General features: G+C 36.6%; 1 protein-coding gene across 4 annotated transcripts in view; it reads left to right on the top strand.

The window, feature by feature from the left end:
- The window catches only part of INTS2 (integrator complex subunit 2), a 57,890-nt gene that overhangs the window by 15,543 nt on the left and 27,483 nt on the right, over positions 1 to 14,864 (top strand). For all 4 annotated transcript variants that reach the window (XM_057501280.1, XM_057501279.1, XM_036911126.2 and 1 more), the window contains exons 11-15: positions 75 to 189; positions 1,012 to 1,080; positions 2,326 to 2,460; positions 9,864 to 10,040; positions 10,797 to 10,905. In XM_057501280.1, coding sequence (XP_057357263.1) covers positions 75 to 189; positions 1,012 to 1,080; positions 2,326 to 2,460; positions 9,864 to 10,040; positions 10,797 to 10,905 — 605 coding nt within the window. The remainder of the gene's footprint in view (positions 1 to 74; positions 190 to 1,011; positions 1,081 to 2,325; positions 2,461 to 9,863; positions 10,041 to 10,796; positions 10,906 to 14,864) is intronic.

Genomic DNA, 14,864 nt, shown 5'->3' with positions numbered 1-14,864 from the left:
TATTTGTTTCAGTTAGCTGAGTATACTTTTCTTATCCTCTCTGGAAATTCATATTTTCTTTTCTGTTTCAACAGTACTTCAGGCGTCTCTGCTTCTTTTGGGGAGATGTTACTATTGGTTGCTATGTACTTTCATAGCAACCAGCTTAGTGCTATCATTGACTTGGTCTGTTCCACTTTGGGGATGAAGGTAATTTTTCTTTTAATCTTTTTTTCTAAAGAAGATGTTTCTAAGCCTGGAAATTTTCTTGTACTGTAAAGTAAAATATATTATTTTCATTTTGAAGTAAGTTTAGTTATTTAATAGTTTGAAATTTTATCAGGAGCTCTTAGAAAGAATACATTATGAAAACATTTATTACAAGAATAGTAGAAGTTCAATGAAGAAAACTTGGAAAACACAGAAAAGGGACTATTAAAGCAGTGATGTAGCATATAATCCTTAGTGTCTTTAAAAGCAAAGAAGTAAACTATGTTGCAATTGATTTTTCCCCATCTTTTTTGCCGTGTGGTTTTTGGTGTGTAGTATAGTAAATATTTATTTGGTGGTTCGTTCTTTGCTGTTAAGCTTAGAAATGTTTTTCTTTCCTTAGGCTTACAGAGATGGTCACCAATGTTTTCTTCTAGTGTTTTCGTGGCTTCATGTTTTACATTTAAATCTTTAGTACACTTGAAGTTTATTTTGGGTATGATGTTATGTGTGCAAATATATATATTCCCCAGAAAAGTAACTACCTCACCTCCATTTATTGAATAATCAATCCACTTTTTCCCACTTACTTAAAATGCCAATAATAGTATTTACTAAGAAGTATTTACATATTTAGATGTTGGTTCAGTTTCTGAGGAAAAGTACACTTTAATGTTGGGTTCCAGAAGCTCCTTCTGAAACAGATTACTGGAACATTAATTTTATATAGTATAGTCATTTTAGATAATAAGTTTACCAGAGAAAATTGTGCTTCATACTTCATATTTTCACATCCTGTTGGACTTGTTCTGGTTGTTTTAGATTGTAATTAAGCCAAGCTCCTTGAGCAGGATGAAGACTATCTTCACTCAGGAAATTTTTACCGAGCAGGTACTTCTTTTGACTTTATTCTTAGGTACTTCCATAACTTCCACTTAGAACATTCCTTGGGGGAATACTTGTATGTCTCAGTTTAAGAGAATAATACAGTCTTTTTCTATTCCTTTTTAGTTTCCAATGATGATCTAGTTAATCTTTGAAACTTCTGTAAAGAATAATCCCATTTAAAGTATACTTTCAAAACTACTTAGTGCACACAAAAACCTGCTTTAACTTTACGTATTTTGGAAACTTTGAGTAGAGACTTAAAGAGTATAGTCTTAGACATTGATGGTAGGGAATTTCACTCAGGGGTAAGCATTTGGATTAGTCAGAAGAAAAATAAAATAGGGACCTGTTTAAACCTTTAGGTTGTAAGGTTCATTTCTAAACTAGAGCCTAAGTTCCTTTTACTTGTTATTTACATGTTCTTACTTGACCTTCCCACTTTTGTCCATGGGTAATTCTAAGGATATTTAATTTTTTCAGTGAAGGACACTGTTGTGAAATTTAAGATTAATTCCCAGATTCATTGTTCAATTTAAATCTCAGGATGCAAGAAAAAATATGTTTAAAAAAATAAAATACTGAAAATATTCATGGGTCCATAATTGTTGCTTCTTTTAGGATAATTAATATTCTCATCCCTATACCAAACTGTCCCTTTGCCTTCAGTGCACATACACTCCCACATTACAGTAACACACAGGGCATAGATTCCTAAGTTATTTCTCATGTGTTTAATTTGAACTAAGTTTAATTTGAACAACTTTGGCTAGGGTCTTTGAAAGATTATTAGGGGTCTGTGTATGACATAATATATAAGAATAATAATAAGAATTCCTTTTTATATCTATGTGATACTTTATAATTCACATACGTGCTTCAAAACAAAAATTTTTCCCCTCACAAAATCCTTTTGAGGCAGGTAAGACAGTATTGTCCCATTTTGTGGATGTGAAAATAGGCCCAGAAAATAGAGTGACTTATTCAAAGTCATTGAGCATGGATTTTATGATTCCAGATTTTAATTTTTTACCTTACTATGTCACTGTCAACATATTTGTGTTAAAAACAAAAAAAATTAGAGAACTTTACCTAACCTTAAATGTATGCTTCCTTATCATTCAAAATAATTTAATTCCTAAGGATCATACTTGTATTAAGAATTGGCAGTCTACCTGCTAATCCTCCGTCTTTCAGAATAATTTTATATTTGGTTCTATCATATGTATTAACAGTATTTTTCCATTTTAGGTTGTCACAGCACATGCAGTTCGGGTCCCTGTCACCAGCAACCTGAGTGCCAACATTACTGGATTTTTGCCTATTCACTGTATTTACCAGCTCCTCAGGAGTCGTTCCTTTACCAAGCACAAAGTGTCAATAAAAGTATGAACTTACATTTATAGTTCAAGCTACAACCTAACTTAATGCTTTTTTCCCCAGTTCTGTTTCAGTTTGGAGGTCTTGACTGGATTTTGTGTATGAAATGAGTCTAGTTACTAGTCATTTATATAGTACAGTAATTAGAAACTTTAGGTTTCATAAATAATATAACCGTTTAGTTATTTAATAAGAGTTCTATGTTACCAATTCATTTAAATTCTTGGTAATAGCATATGGCTATTTCATTAAACTGTAGTAAGAAACTGCCATTTTCTATACTTGGGTTTTGTTCCTTGAACAGAGTTACTGGTCACCCATGGCCAGCATTTGTACATTTGTCACAAGGACACCTAACTTTTACATACTTTGATACGTTTTCAATTTGTTATAGTTGGCTATATGAAAGAGCTAAAAGGTTCTCCAAAGAAATTGAATCCCAGGAGGTAAAAAACTCTACTTGAACCTTTTTTAGAGGCTCTCTTATTTATAAAGAACAATGAACAATATATACATTGATATATCACTTTTGATTATACATGTTTTCACGATCCAGTGAAGTTATTTTCCAGCTAGATTGTATCTTCTGCTTCTTTATATATATATTTCTTTTTGCTATCATTAATCTGCAATTACATGAGGAACATTATGTTTACTAGACTCCCCCATCACCAAGTCCCCCCCCATACCCCATTACAGTCACTGTCCATCAGTATAATAAGATGCTGTAGAGTCACTACTTGTCTTCTCTGTGTTGTACAGCCCTCCCCGTGCCCCCCCATTATACATGCTAATCGTAATACCCCCTTTCTTTCCCCCCACCCCCTTCTCCCTCCCTTCCTACCCATCCTCCCCAGTCCCTTTTCCTTTGGTAACTAGTAGTCCATTCTTGGGTTCTGTGAGTCTGCTGCTGTTTTGCTCCTTCAGTATTTTTCTTTGTTCTTATACTCCACAGATGAGTGAAATCATTTGATACTTGTCTTTCTCCACCTGGCTTATTTCACTGAGCATAATACCCTCTAGCTCCATCCATGTTGTTGCAAATGGTAGGATTTATTTTCTTCTTATGGCTGAATAATATTCCATTGTGTGTATGTACCACATCTTCTTTATCCATTCCTTTACTGATGGACACTTAGATTGCTTTCATTTCTTGGCTATTGTAAATAGTGCTGCAATAAACACAGGGGTGCATATATCTTTTTCAAAATGGGCTGCTGCATTCTTAGGGTAAATTCCTAGGATGGGAATTCCTTGGTGAAATGGTATTTCTATTTTTAGTTTTTTGAGGAACCTCCATACTGCTTTCCACAATGGTTGAACTAATTTGCATTCCCGCCAGCAGTGTAGGAGGGTTCCCCTTTCTCCACAGTCTCGCCAACATTTGTTGTTGTTTGCTTTTGGATGGTGGTGATCCTTACTGGTGTGAAGTGATACCTCATTGTGGTTTTAATTTGCATTTCTCTGATGACTAGCGATGTGGAACATCTTTTCATGTATCTGTTGGCCATCTGAATTTCTTCTTTGGAGAACTGTCTGTTCAGCTCCTCTGACCATTTTTTAATTGGATTATTTGCTTTTTGTTTGTTGAGGTGCGTGAGCTCTTTATATATTTTGGATGTCAACCCTTTATCGGATCTGTCATTTATGAAAATGTTCTCGCATATACTGTAGGGTACCTTTTTGTTCTATTGATGGTGTCCTTTGCTGTACAGAAGCTTTTCAGCTTGATATAGTCCCACTTGTTCATTTTTGCTTTTGTTTTCCTTTCCTGGGGAGATATGTTCATGAAGAGGTTGCTCATGTTTATGTCCAAGAGATTTTTGCCTATGTTTTTTTCTAGGAGTTTTATGGTTTCATGACTTACATTCAGGTCTTTGATCCATTTTGAATTTACTTTTGTGTATGGGGTTAGACAATGATCCAGTCTCATTCTCTTACATGTAGCTGTCCAGTTTTGCCAACACCAGCTGTTGAAGAGGCTGTCATTTCCCCATTGTATGTCCATGACTCCTTTATTGTATATTAATTGACCATATATGTTTGGGTTAATGTCTGGAGTCTGTATTCTGTTCCACTGGTCTATGGCTCTGTTCTTATGCCAGTACCAAATTGTGTTAATTACTGTGGCTTTGTAGTAGAGCTTGAAGTTGGGGAGCAAGGTCCCCTCCACTTTATTCTTCCTTCCCAGGATTGCTTTGGCTATTTGGGGTCTTTTGTGGTTCCATATGAATTTTAAAACTATTTGTTCCAGTTCGTTGAAGAATGCTGTTGGTAATTTGATAGGGATTGCATTAAATCTATAGATTGCTTTGGGCAGGATGGCCATTTTGACAATATTAATTCTTCCTAGCCGAGAGCATGGGATGAGTTTCCATTTGTTAGTGTCCTCTTTAAGTTCTCTTAAGAGTGTCTTGTAGTTTTCAGGGTATAGGTCTTTCACTTCCTTGGTTAGGTTTATTACTAGGATTTCTATTCTTTTTGATGCAGTTGTGAATGGAACTTTTTTCCTGATTTCTCTTTCTATTAGTTCATCATTAGTGTATAGGAAAGCAACAGATTTCTGTGTGTTAATTTTGTATCCTGCAACTTTGCTGAATTCCGATATTAGTTCTAGTAGTTTTGGAGTGGAGTCTTCAGGGTTTTTTATGTACAATATCATGTCATCTGTAAATAGTGACAGTTTGCTTCTTCTTTACCAGTCTGGATTCCTTGTATTTCTTTGTTTTGTCTAATTGCCGTGGCTAGGACCTCCAGTACTATGTTAAATAACAGTGGGGAGAGTGGGCTTCCCTGTCTTGTTCCTGATCTTAGAGGAAAAGTTTTCAGCTTCTCGCTTGTAAGTATGATGTTGGCTGTGGGTTTGTCATATATGGCCTTTATTATGTTGAGGTACTTGCCCTGTATACCCATTTTTTTTGAGAGTTTTTATCATGAATGGATGTTGAATTTTTTCAAATGCTTTTTCAGCGTCTGTGGAGATGATCATAAGGTTTTTGTCATTTTTGTTCATGTGGTGGATGATGTTGATGGATTTTTGAATGTTGTACCATCCTTGCATCCCTGAGATGAATGCCACTTGATCATGGTGTGTGATCCTCTTGATATATTTTTGAATTCGGTTTGCTAATATTATGTTGAGTATTTTTGCATCTGTGTTCATCAGGGATATTGGTCTGTAATTTTCTTTTTTGGTGGGGTCTTTGGCTGGTTTTGGTATTAGGGTGATGCTGGCTTCATAGAATGGGTTTGGGAGTATTCCCTCATCTTCTATTTTTTTGGAAAACTTTAAGGAGAATGGGTATTATGTCTTCTCTGTATGTTTGATAAAATTCCGCGGTGAATCCATCTGGCCCCGGGAGTTTTGTTCTTGGGTAGTTTTTTGATTACCGATTCAATTTCGTTGCTGGTAATTGGTCTGTTTAGATTTTCTGTTTCTTTCTGGGTCAGTCTTGGAAGGTTGTATTTTTCTAGGAAGTTGTCCATTTCTTCTGGGTTTTCCAGCTTGTTAACATACAGGTTTTCATAGTATTCTCTAATAATTCTTTGTATTTCTGTGGGGTCCATCTTGATTTTTCCTTTCTCGTTTCTGATTCTGTTGACATGTGTTGATTCTCTTTTCTATTAATAAGTCTGACTAGGGGTTTATCTATTTTGTTTATTTTCCCAAAGAACCAGCACTTGGTTTCATTGATTTTTTCTATTGTTTTATTCTTCTCAATTTTATTTATTTCTTCTTTGATCTTTATTATGTCCCTCCTTCTGCTGCCTTTAGGCCTCATTTGTTCTTTTTCCAATTTTGATTACTGTGACTTTAGACTATTCATTTGGGATTGTTCTTCCTTCTTTATATATGCCTGGATTGCTATATACTTTCCTCTTAAGACTGCTTTTGCTGCGTCCCAGAGAAGTTGGAGCTTTGTGTTGTTGTCATTTGTTTCCATATATTGCTTGATCTCTTTTTTAATTTGTCGTTGATCCATTGATTATTTAGGAGCATGTTGTTAAGCCTACATGTGTTTATGAACCTTTTTGCTTTCTTTGTACAGTTTATTTCTAGTTTTGTGGTCTGAGAAGTTGGTTGGTAGAATTTCAGTCTTTTTGAATTTCCTGAGGCTCTTTTTGTGGCCTAGTATGTGGTCTATTCTGGAGAATGTTCCATGTGTACTTGAGAAGAATGTGTATCCTACTGATTTTGGGTGTAGAGTTCTGTGGATGTCTGTTAAGTCCATCTGTTCTAGTATGTTGTTCAGTGCTTCTGTGTCCTTACTTATTTTCTGTCTGGTGGATCTGTCCTTTGGAGCGAGTGGTGTGTTTAAGTCTCCTAGAACAAGTGCATTGCATTCTATTTCCTCCTTTAATTCTGTTAGTATTTGTTTCACATTTGTGGGTCCATATATATTTTGGACCCACAAATGTTTTGGGTGCATATATATTTATAATGGTTATATCCTCTTGTTGGACTGACCCCTTTATTATTATGTAATATCCTTCTTTATCTCTTGTTACTTTCTTTGTTTTGAACTCTATTTTGTCTGATACAAGTACTGCCACACCTGCTTTTTTCTCCCTATTGTTTGCATGAAATATCTTTTTCCATCCCTTGACTTTTAGTCTGTGTGTGTCTTTGGGTTTGAGGTGAGTCTCTTGTAAGCAGCATATAGATGGGTCTTGCTTTTTTATCCATGCTATTACTTTGTGTCTTTTGATTGGTACGTTCAGTTCATTTACATTTAGGGTGATTATTGAAAAATATGTACATATTGCCATTACAGGCTTTAGATTCATGGTTGCCTAAGGTTCAAGGGTAGCTTCTTTACTCTCTAGCTGTCTAACTTAACTCTCTTAGTAAGCTGTCATAAACACAATCTGATGATTCTTTATTTCTCTCCCTTCTTATTCTTTTTCCTCCATTCTTTATATGTTAGGTGTTTTATTCTGTACTCTTCTGTGTTTCCTTTGACTGCTTTTTTGCATAGTTGATTCTATTTTTTTTTGCCTTTAGTTAGTATTTGGTTGTTCTGCTTTCTTTGCTGTGATTTTATTTTCTTTGGTGACATCTATTTACCATTAGAAGTGCTTCCATCTAGAGCAGTCCTTTTAAAATATCCTGTAGAGGTGGTTTGTGGGAGGCAAATTCCTTCAACTTTTGCAGGTCTGGGAATTGTTTAATCCCTGCTTCACATTTAAATAATAATCGTGCTAGATACAGTATTCTTGGTTCAAGGCTGTACTGTTTCATTGCATTAAAGATATCATGCCATCCTCTTCTGGCATGTAAGGTTTCTGCTGAGAAGTCTGATGATAGCCTGATGGGTTTTCCTTTGTAGGTGACCTTTTTTCTCTCTCTGGCTGCCTTTGCTACTCTGACCTTGTCTTCGATCTTTGCCATTTTAATTATTATACATCTTGATGTTGTCCTCCTTGGGTCCCTTGTATTGGGAGATCTCTGGGCTTCCATGGTCTGAGAGACTATTTCCTCCCCAAGTTTGGGTAAGTTTTCATCAGTTATTTCTTCAAAGACACTTTCTATCCGTTTTTCTCTCTCTTCCTCTTCTGGTACTCCTATAATGCAAATATTGTTCCAGTTGGATTGGTCATGTAGTTCTCTTAATATTCTTTCATTACTGGAGATCCTTTTATCTCTCTCTGCCTCAGCTTTTTTGTATTCCTGTTCTCTGATTTCTATTCCATTAATGGCCTCTTGCACATTATCCAGTCTGCTCTTAAGTCCTTCCAGAGATTGTTTTATTTTTGTATTCTCACTCCTAACTTGATCCTTTAGCTCTTGCATATTTCTCTGCAGGCCCATCAGCATGTATATGACCTTTATTTTGAATTCTTTTTCAGGAAGATTGGTTTTATCTGTCTCCTCCGATCCTCTCTCCGGGTTTGTCTGGGTAATTCTGGACCAGACCAAATTCTTCTGCCTTTTCATGGTGATAGAGGTAGTTGTAGGTGGGTGGCATGTGTGTCAGCTGGGAGAACAAAGTCTCTTCCTGCTTGCTGGTCACCCTTCCCCTCTCTGCTGCCTGTGCCAGTTACTCGCATACTGGCAGCAGCCCTTAGTGTAGACCAGAGCCCGGGTGTGCTCTCTTGAGATAACGGCGCCCCTTTGCACCCTAACCCAGCTTCCTCTGCCTGCACTGGGCAGCCGTGTGCCAGCTGTAGCCTCTGAGTCTGGCCCGTGTGGCTGCGCACTGGGAGGAGACTCTGGGCGACTGCTGTGTGTGTGGCCCCTCTCAGGCTGCTCTGCCGCTGTAGCGGGGCCATGCAGTAGGGGGAATGAGCGGCAGGCTGTTTATGGCCACTAGAAATTTCAGATCTGCGCTGCCTCCCAGGGGCTGGGGCTTCTGAAGCTCCTCAGAATTCTCAGCCTGCTGGGCTGAGTGTGTCAGGATGCTTCCGTCCAGCTGTGAGGTCCCTGTCCTTTTAAGACTTCAGAAAACACTCGCTTTTCTTTTGTCCCAGGGGAGCCAGCTGCAGGGAGCTGCTCGCAGATTTTACTTTTCTGTTTCCCTAATATCCAGCACACCATGCAATGTGTGTCCGTGCTCCTGGTGTGGATTCCTATGGCTGGGTATTTAGCAGTCCTGGGCTTCCACTCCCTGCCCGCTTCAACTCCTTTCCTCCCGCCGGTGAGCTGGGTTGGGGGGAGTGTTCGGGTCTCGCCGTGTCGTGGCTTTGTATGTTACCCCGTTAGTGAGATGCTGAATTCATGCAGATGTAGATGTAGCCTGGCTGTTGTACTATATCCTCTGGTCTGTCTTTTAGGAATAGTTGTATTTGTTGTATTTTGTAAAATGTATATGGTTTTGGGAGGAGATTTCCGCTTCCCTACTCACACCGCCATCTTGTGTCCTCTCTCTCTATTTTTAGCCAGTGAAATAGGTAAGAATTAAGAGTCCACACGTGCACCCAACATTTCCACATGTCCTCTGACTGTGTTGGTAGTTAATTGATAGTCCCCCATAAGTGGATGTCAAACCACTTTCTTAAACTATCTGAGGGTTTGCTGTAAAGAACTATCCCTCTTCCTAAAGTCCTCTTCTGTGGGCTCTTCAGTGACAACACATATGTTGCTCTAAATACAGGTATAGTAGGAATTTGCAATGGTTTCCCACTATTTAAAAACTAATAGATTAAAAACCCAAAGTCCTTACTGAAAACCCAGACTCATCATTTTAGATTTATCTTCCACTGGACAATATTCTCTATTAGGACATAAAGTAGTTCATATTTTTAAATCAAAGACAATTGTGAAGCTAGATAATATATTTGTACTTACCAAGAATTAGTAGGGTGTTTCACTGATTCATAAATCACATAAAATTGTATGTGCTTTTAAAATTTTGCTTGCTTTTTCTTGTTGCCATAATTGACTTATTACCTGTAAACTTCTCTTTTAGGACTGGATTTACAGACAGCTGTGTGAAACCTCCACTCCACTCCATCCTCAGTTACTTCCTCTGATAGATGTATATATAAATTCTATACTTACTCCTGCATCTAAATCTAATCCAGAAGCCACAAATCAGCCAGTCACAGAACAGGAGATACTCAATATCTTCCAAGGAGTCATTGGGGTAAAATAATGGTTCTTTTATATTCATTAGTTTATTTTTCTTTTGTTTACTCTTCTGATTTATTCCATAGTTTTTCCTGATTATTAGGCTTTTCTAAGGGTTCTGAAATTAAAATGGGATTAAATTTCTTTAAATCACTTACAAAAAGTAGAAATATTAGTTCCAGGTAGTTTGTTGAATAGGCACATTCTGAAGAAGTCTTCTAAAAACTCCTTTTAAAGTTGAAGGGAGCATGCTGAAGATTGTGTGCTTAAGAAAGGGCTATGTAACATTTCACACATTCAACACAGGTTTCTTTAACTTCCTGGGAATCATATATTGAGATTCATTTATGGAAAATTTAAAGGAAGTCTTCTGTCCATTTTTTTAGGGGGAAACATAGTTGCATTTTTCACACACATTAAATGTGCAGTATCTTTCTAGGAGTTATTTTCATTTTCTTCATCATAATTGCAGATAGTACTTAAGACTCCTGTGAGCCTTTTTCAGAAGTAGCCTGATAGGACTGCTGTTAACAGCTGAAGTCTTTTTTTTTTTCTATCTTAAAAACTGTTCAGCATATTGCCTTTCATCCCCCATCCATCTCAAATTTAATTCAAGTTGTCTCTTTGAGGATAAACAGCATTGTTTCTCCCAATTTATTTGGGCTTGGTTGGTAGAGGCAGCACTGAATAGTCTATTTTGAATGCTTTTACTTTAAAAAAAACACTCATGAAATTGAACAGTATCTTAAAGTCTTTACAATATTACCTCCAGGGTGACAACATGCGTCTTAATCAGCGGTTCAGTATCACAGCACAGCTTTTGGTGCTTTACTACATATTGTCTTACGAGGAAGCTCTCCTAGCAAACACGAAGACTTTAGGTAAGTTGTGCATAGGGGAGTGTTTCTAGAGATAGTTCATTCTGCTTATATTTTGTTACTCTCCAAGCTGTTAATATGAAAAAATAAGGTTAACTTTTCTCACAAGCTCCGGTATCATTTTAGTCTTTGCCATATAGGTATTACATACTGTATATACTCTGATGCATAAATACATGTATGTGTAGGCACATAACCACCCCTTAAGGCTCAGTCCTCCTTTCAGCAGGCTAAATTAGTAGGTAAGTGAATTTCGTGTATTTTAACAATTTTAGTGACTTTATTAGTGAATGTGAATTAAGAGAGAAGCCTGAAGGAACTGTAACTGAAGTTTTTTTTGCTTAATTTCAGCTCTGTCTTCCTTCCATTAATGTGAAGAATAACAATCTAATCAAAACAATAGAAAAAAAAGACAAGAGAATGGTTACGTTTTGCCATTAAAATTATCACTGAACTGGACTTTTAAACTTAGCTACTTCATATAATATCAGTAGGTCAGAGTTAGCATAGAAGATAACAGTATAAAGTACTGTGTTTTCCTATATTTAAGAAAGAACAGTCAGCTGTGCTGAATTAGGCTTGCTAAATGTACGTAGTTCCATATTTGAAATGAAAGAGTGTCATTAAAAACTGTAGGCATTGAGTATGTAATACAGGGAAAATCCTTATAAGGGTAGTTATTTTGCCACAGCTGAGTGATTTTACTTTTGAAAACTACAAATTAAACATAAGTTTTCCTGTTTGGCTGATCAGTTTCTTTTCTTTATATGAAGTATTGTGTTTTAAATATACTGTGAATTTCTAGCCACTTTCTTTCCTGCCTACAAATGTTAGGGTAATATAGATAATGTCCTGTAACTATAATTATAGTCTTTGTCATATTTGAGACAAGGTGGGCTAATAGTAAGCATTAGATGGTAATCTCCGACTTTTATTCACATGTAGTGAATTCTGTTAAGGAATATGACACTTGTGTTTTAAGAAATAGATAGTAGGTGAATAAGTTACAAAGAATTGTTACGAGGGAGAACTCAGACCATTAATACTGTAGCAGGAGACCAAGGTACATCCTTAGTTTTCATTTCAATTAATTCCTAGCAAAAAATTTTTTTAATACAGAAAAGTACAGAGAATAGTATAGCCAACTCTTGTGTATATACCATGCAGAATTAACAATTCACCCAGAACATTTAAGACTGGAGGAATCTTGAAAGATTCACATGCTCATTTCAACTCAGTGTTCCTGTGAAGCAGCTATTCATGCAATAATCTGATGGACCTCAGTTGGAAAGTAAAGGATTTAATACAACTCAACCTGTATTGAGTCTTGGAAAAGGTACTGGGAGACTAGAGGAAAGTTTCTAGGTTTTTATAAGATTCTAGGCAAAAGATGGTGATAATTTGGATGGTAGCAATGTACATATTTTGAAGAGGTTGAAGAGTCGAGAAATTTTGCTGATAGATTCATGAGGTTTGTGATAGGAGCCATGGTTGATGGTGAGGCTTTTGACCTGAGCCTGAATGGTACACTAGCTGTCAACTGATAGAAAAGAGCCTGGGGGAGGAGCAGGTTTGTGGGGATTCAGGAGTTTAGTTCTGGACATACTAAGTTTAAGATGTCTGATGATAGACTTTCATGCAGGGATGTTAAGGAGATAGTTGTATATGCTGGCCTGGAATTCACAGTAGAATGTAGACTGACCCATTGAGATTCTTCAGCATATAAATATTTAAAACAATGACATTAAATAAGGTCACCAAGGGCAGGAGTGTGGGAGGAAAATCAGGAAGATAAGGGATGCCGAGGGAAAAATGTTTCAAAGAGGAGAGAGTGAACACTTATGTCAAATGGTGTTGAAAGATCAAATAAGGTTAGGACTAAGGCTCAGCTCATCACTGTACAAAGTTTGCTGGAGGCCTTTCACCTTTACAATTTCACCAGTAAAGTGTAGGAGGAAAGCCTGATAGTAGTGAATTCAAAAGAAAATCAGAGGAGATACACTAGAGACAATGAATAGAGAGTTCTTTTGACAAGTTGTAAAGAGGAAGAGAGAAATGAATGTGGTAATTAGAGAGGAAAATGAGATTAGGAGAGGACTTTTTTTTTTAAGGTGAAAGAGAGAGAATATGCTGTGGGGAGTAATCTAATAGTATATATATAGACTTTGTGATTTTTTTTCACATACACATATTTTTGGTTTTTAAAATATTTGTGATACATGTATATATATTAATTTTAATTAAATATTCTATTGATCCAAGATAGTATGTGAAAGAGAGTAATGTAATAAATCCCTCTGTATTAATACCCAATTGAAATCTGAGCATTACATTATATATCCAGTTTTTATACTTAAAAAGATGTTTCCTACTTACTAGATCTGAAGACTTTACTAGGTGAAACAGTTTATTTTTAGATACTTTTGAAGTTAACTAATATCGAATAGTTAATAATAGTAATAATATTCAGTGACTAATATCAAACATATGAGGAACTATTTATCTGTTTCCTAAAGCACCCAGTGGGATACTCAACACAGTCCATTCTTTTTATTTATTTATTTATTTTATTTTATTTTATTTTTTTCTTTTATTTTGGTATCATTAATCTGCAATTACAGAAAGAACATTATGTTTACTAGGTTCCCCCCTTCACCAAGTCCCCCCCATATACCCCTTCACAGTCACTGTCCATCTGCATAGTAAGATGCAGTAAAATCACTACTAGTCTTCTCTGTGTTGCACAGCCCTCCCCGTGTCCCCCACGCACTATACATGCTAATCGTAATGCCCTTTCTTTTTCCCCACCCTTATCCCTCCCTTCCCACCCATAGTCCCCAGTCTCTTTCCCTTTGGTAACTGTTAGTCCATTCTTGGGTTCTGTGATTCTGCTGCTGTTTTGTTCCTTCAGTTTTCCTTTGTTCTTATACTCCACATAGGAGTGAAATAATTTGGTACTTGTCCTTCTCCGCCTGGCTTATTTCACTGAGCATAATACCCTCTAGCTCCATCCATGTTGTTGCAAATGGTAGGATCTGTTTTTTTCTTATGGCTGCATAATATTCCATTGTGTATATGTACCACATCTTCTTTATCCATTCATCTACTGATGGACATTTAGGTTGCTTCCATATCTTGGTTATTGTAAACAGGGCAGCGATAAACATAGGGGTGCATCTGTCTTTTTCAAACTGGAGTGCTGCATTCTTGGGGTAAATTCCTAGAAGTGGAATTCCTGGGTCAAATGGTATTTCTATTTTGAGCATTCTGAGGAACCTCCATACTGCTTTCCACAATGGTTGAACTAGTTTACATTCCCACCAGCAGTGTAGGAGGGTTCCCCTTTCTCCACAATCTCGCCAACATTTCTTGTTGTTTGTCTTTTCGATGATGGCGATCCTTACTGGTGTGAGGTAATATCTCATTGTGGTTTTAATTTGCATTTCTCTGATGATTAATGATGTGGAGCATCTTTTCATGTGCCTGTTGGCCATCTGGATTTCTTCTTTAGAGAACTGTCTATTCAGCTCCTCTGCCCATTTTTTAATTGGATTATTTGCTTTTTGTTTGTTGAGGTGTGTGAGTTCTTTATATATTTTGGATGTCAATCCTTTATCGGATCTGTCATTTATGAATATGTTCTCCCATACTGTAGGATACCTTTTTTGTACTATTGATGGTGTCCTTTGCTGTACAGAAGCTTTTTAGCTTGATATAGTCCCACTTGTTCATTTTTGCCTTTGTTTCCCTTGCCCAGGGAGATATGTTCATGAAGAAGTCACTAATTTTATGTCCATGAGATTTTTGCCTATATTTTCTTCTAAGAGTTTTATGGTTTCATGACTTATATTCAGGTCTTTGATCCATTTTGAGTTTACTTTTGTGTATGAAGTTAGACAGTGATCCAGTTTCATTCTCTTACATGTAGCTGTCCAGTTTTGCCAGCACCATCTGTTGAAGAG

This window comes from Manis pentadactyla, chromosome 4 (assembly GCF_030020395.1).
Source record: "Manis pentadactyla isolate mManPen7 chromosome 4, mManPen7.hap1, whole genome shotgun sequence".
NCBI lineage: Eukaryota > Metazoa > Chordata > Mammalia > Pholidota > Manidae > Manis > Manis pentadactyla.
The sequence above is the reverse complement of the archived record's forward strand: the minus strand, read 5'-3'. Positions and strand labels throughout refer to the sequence as shown.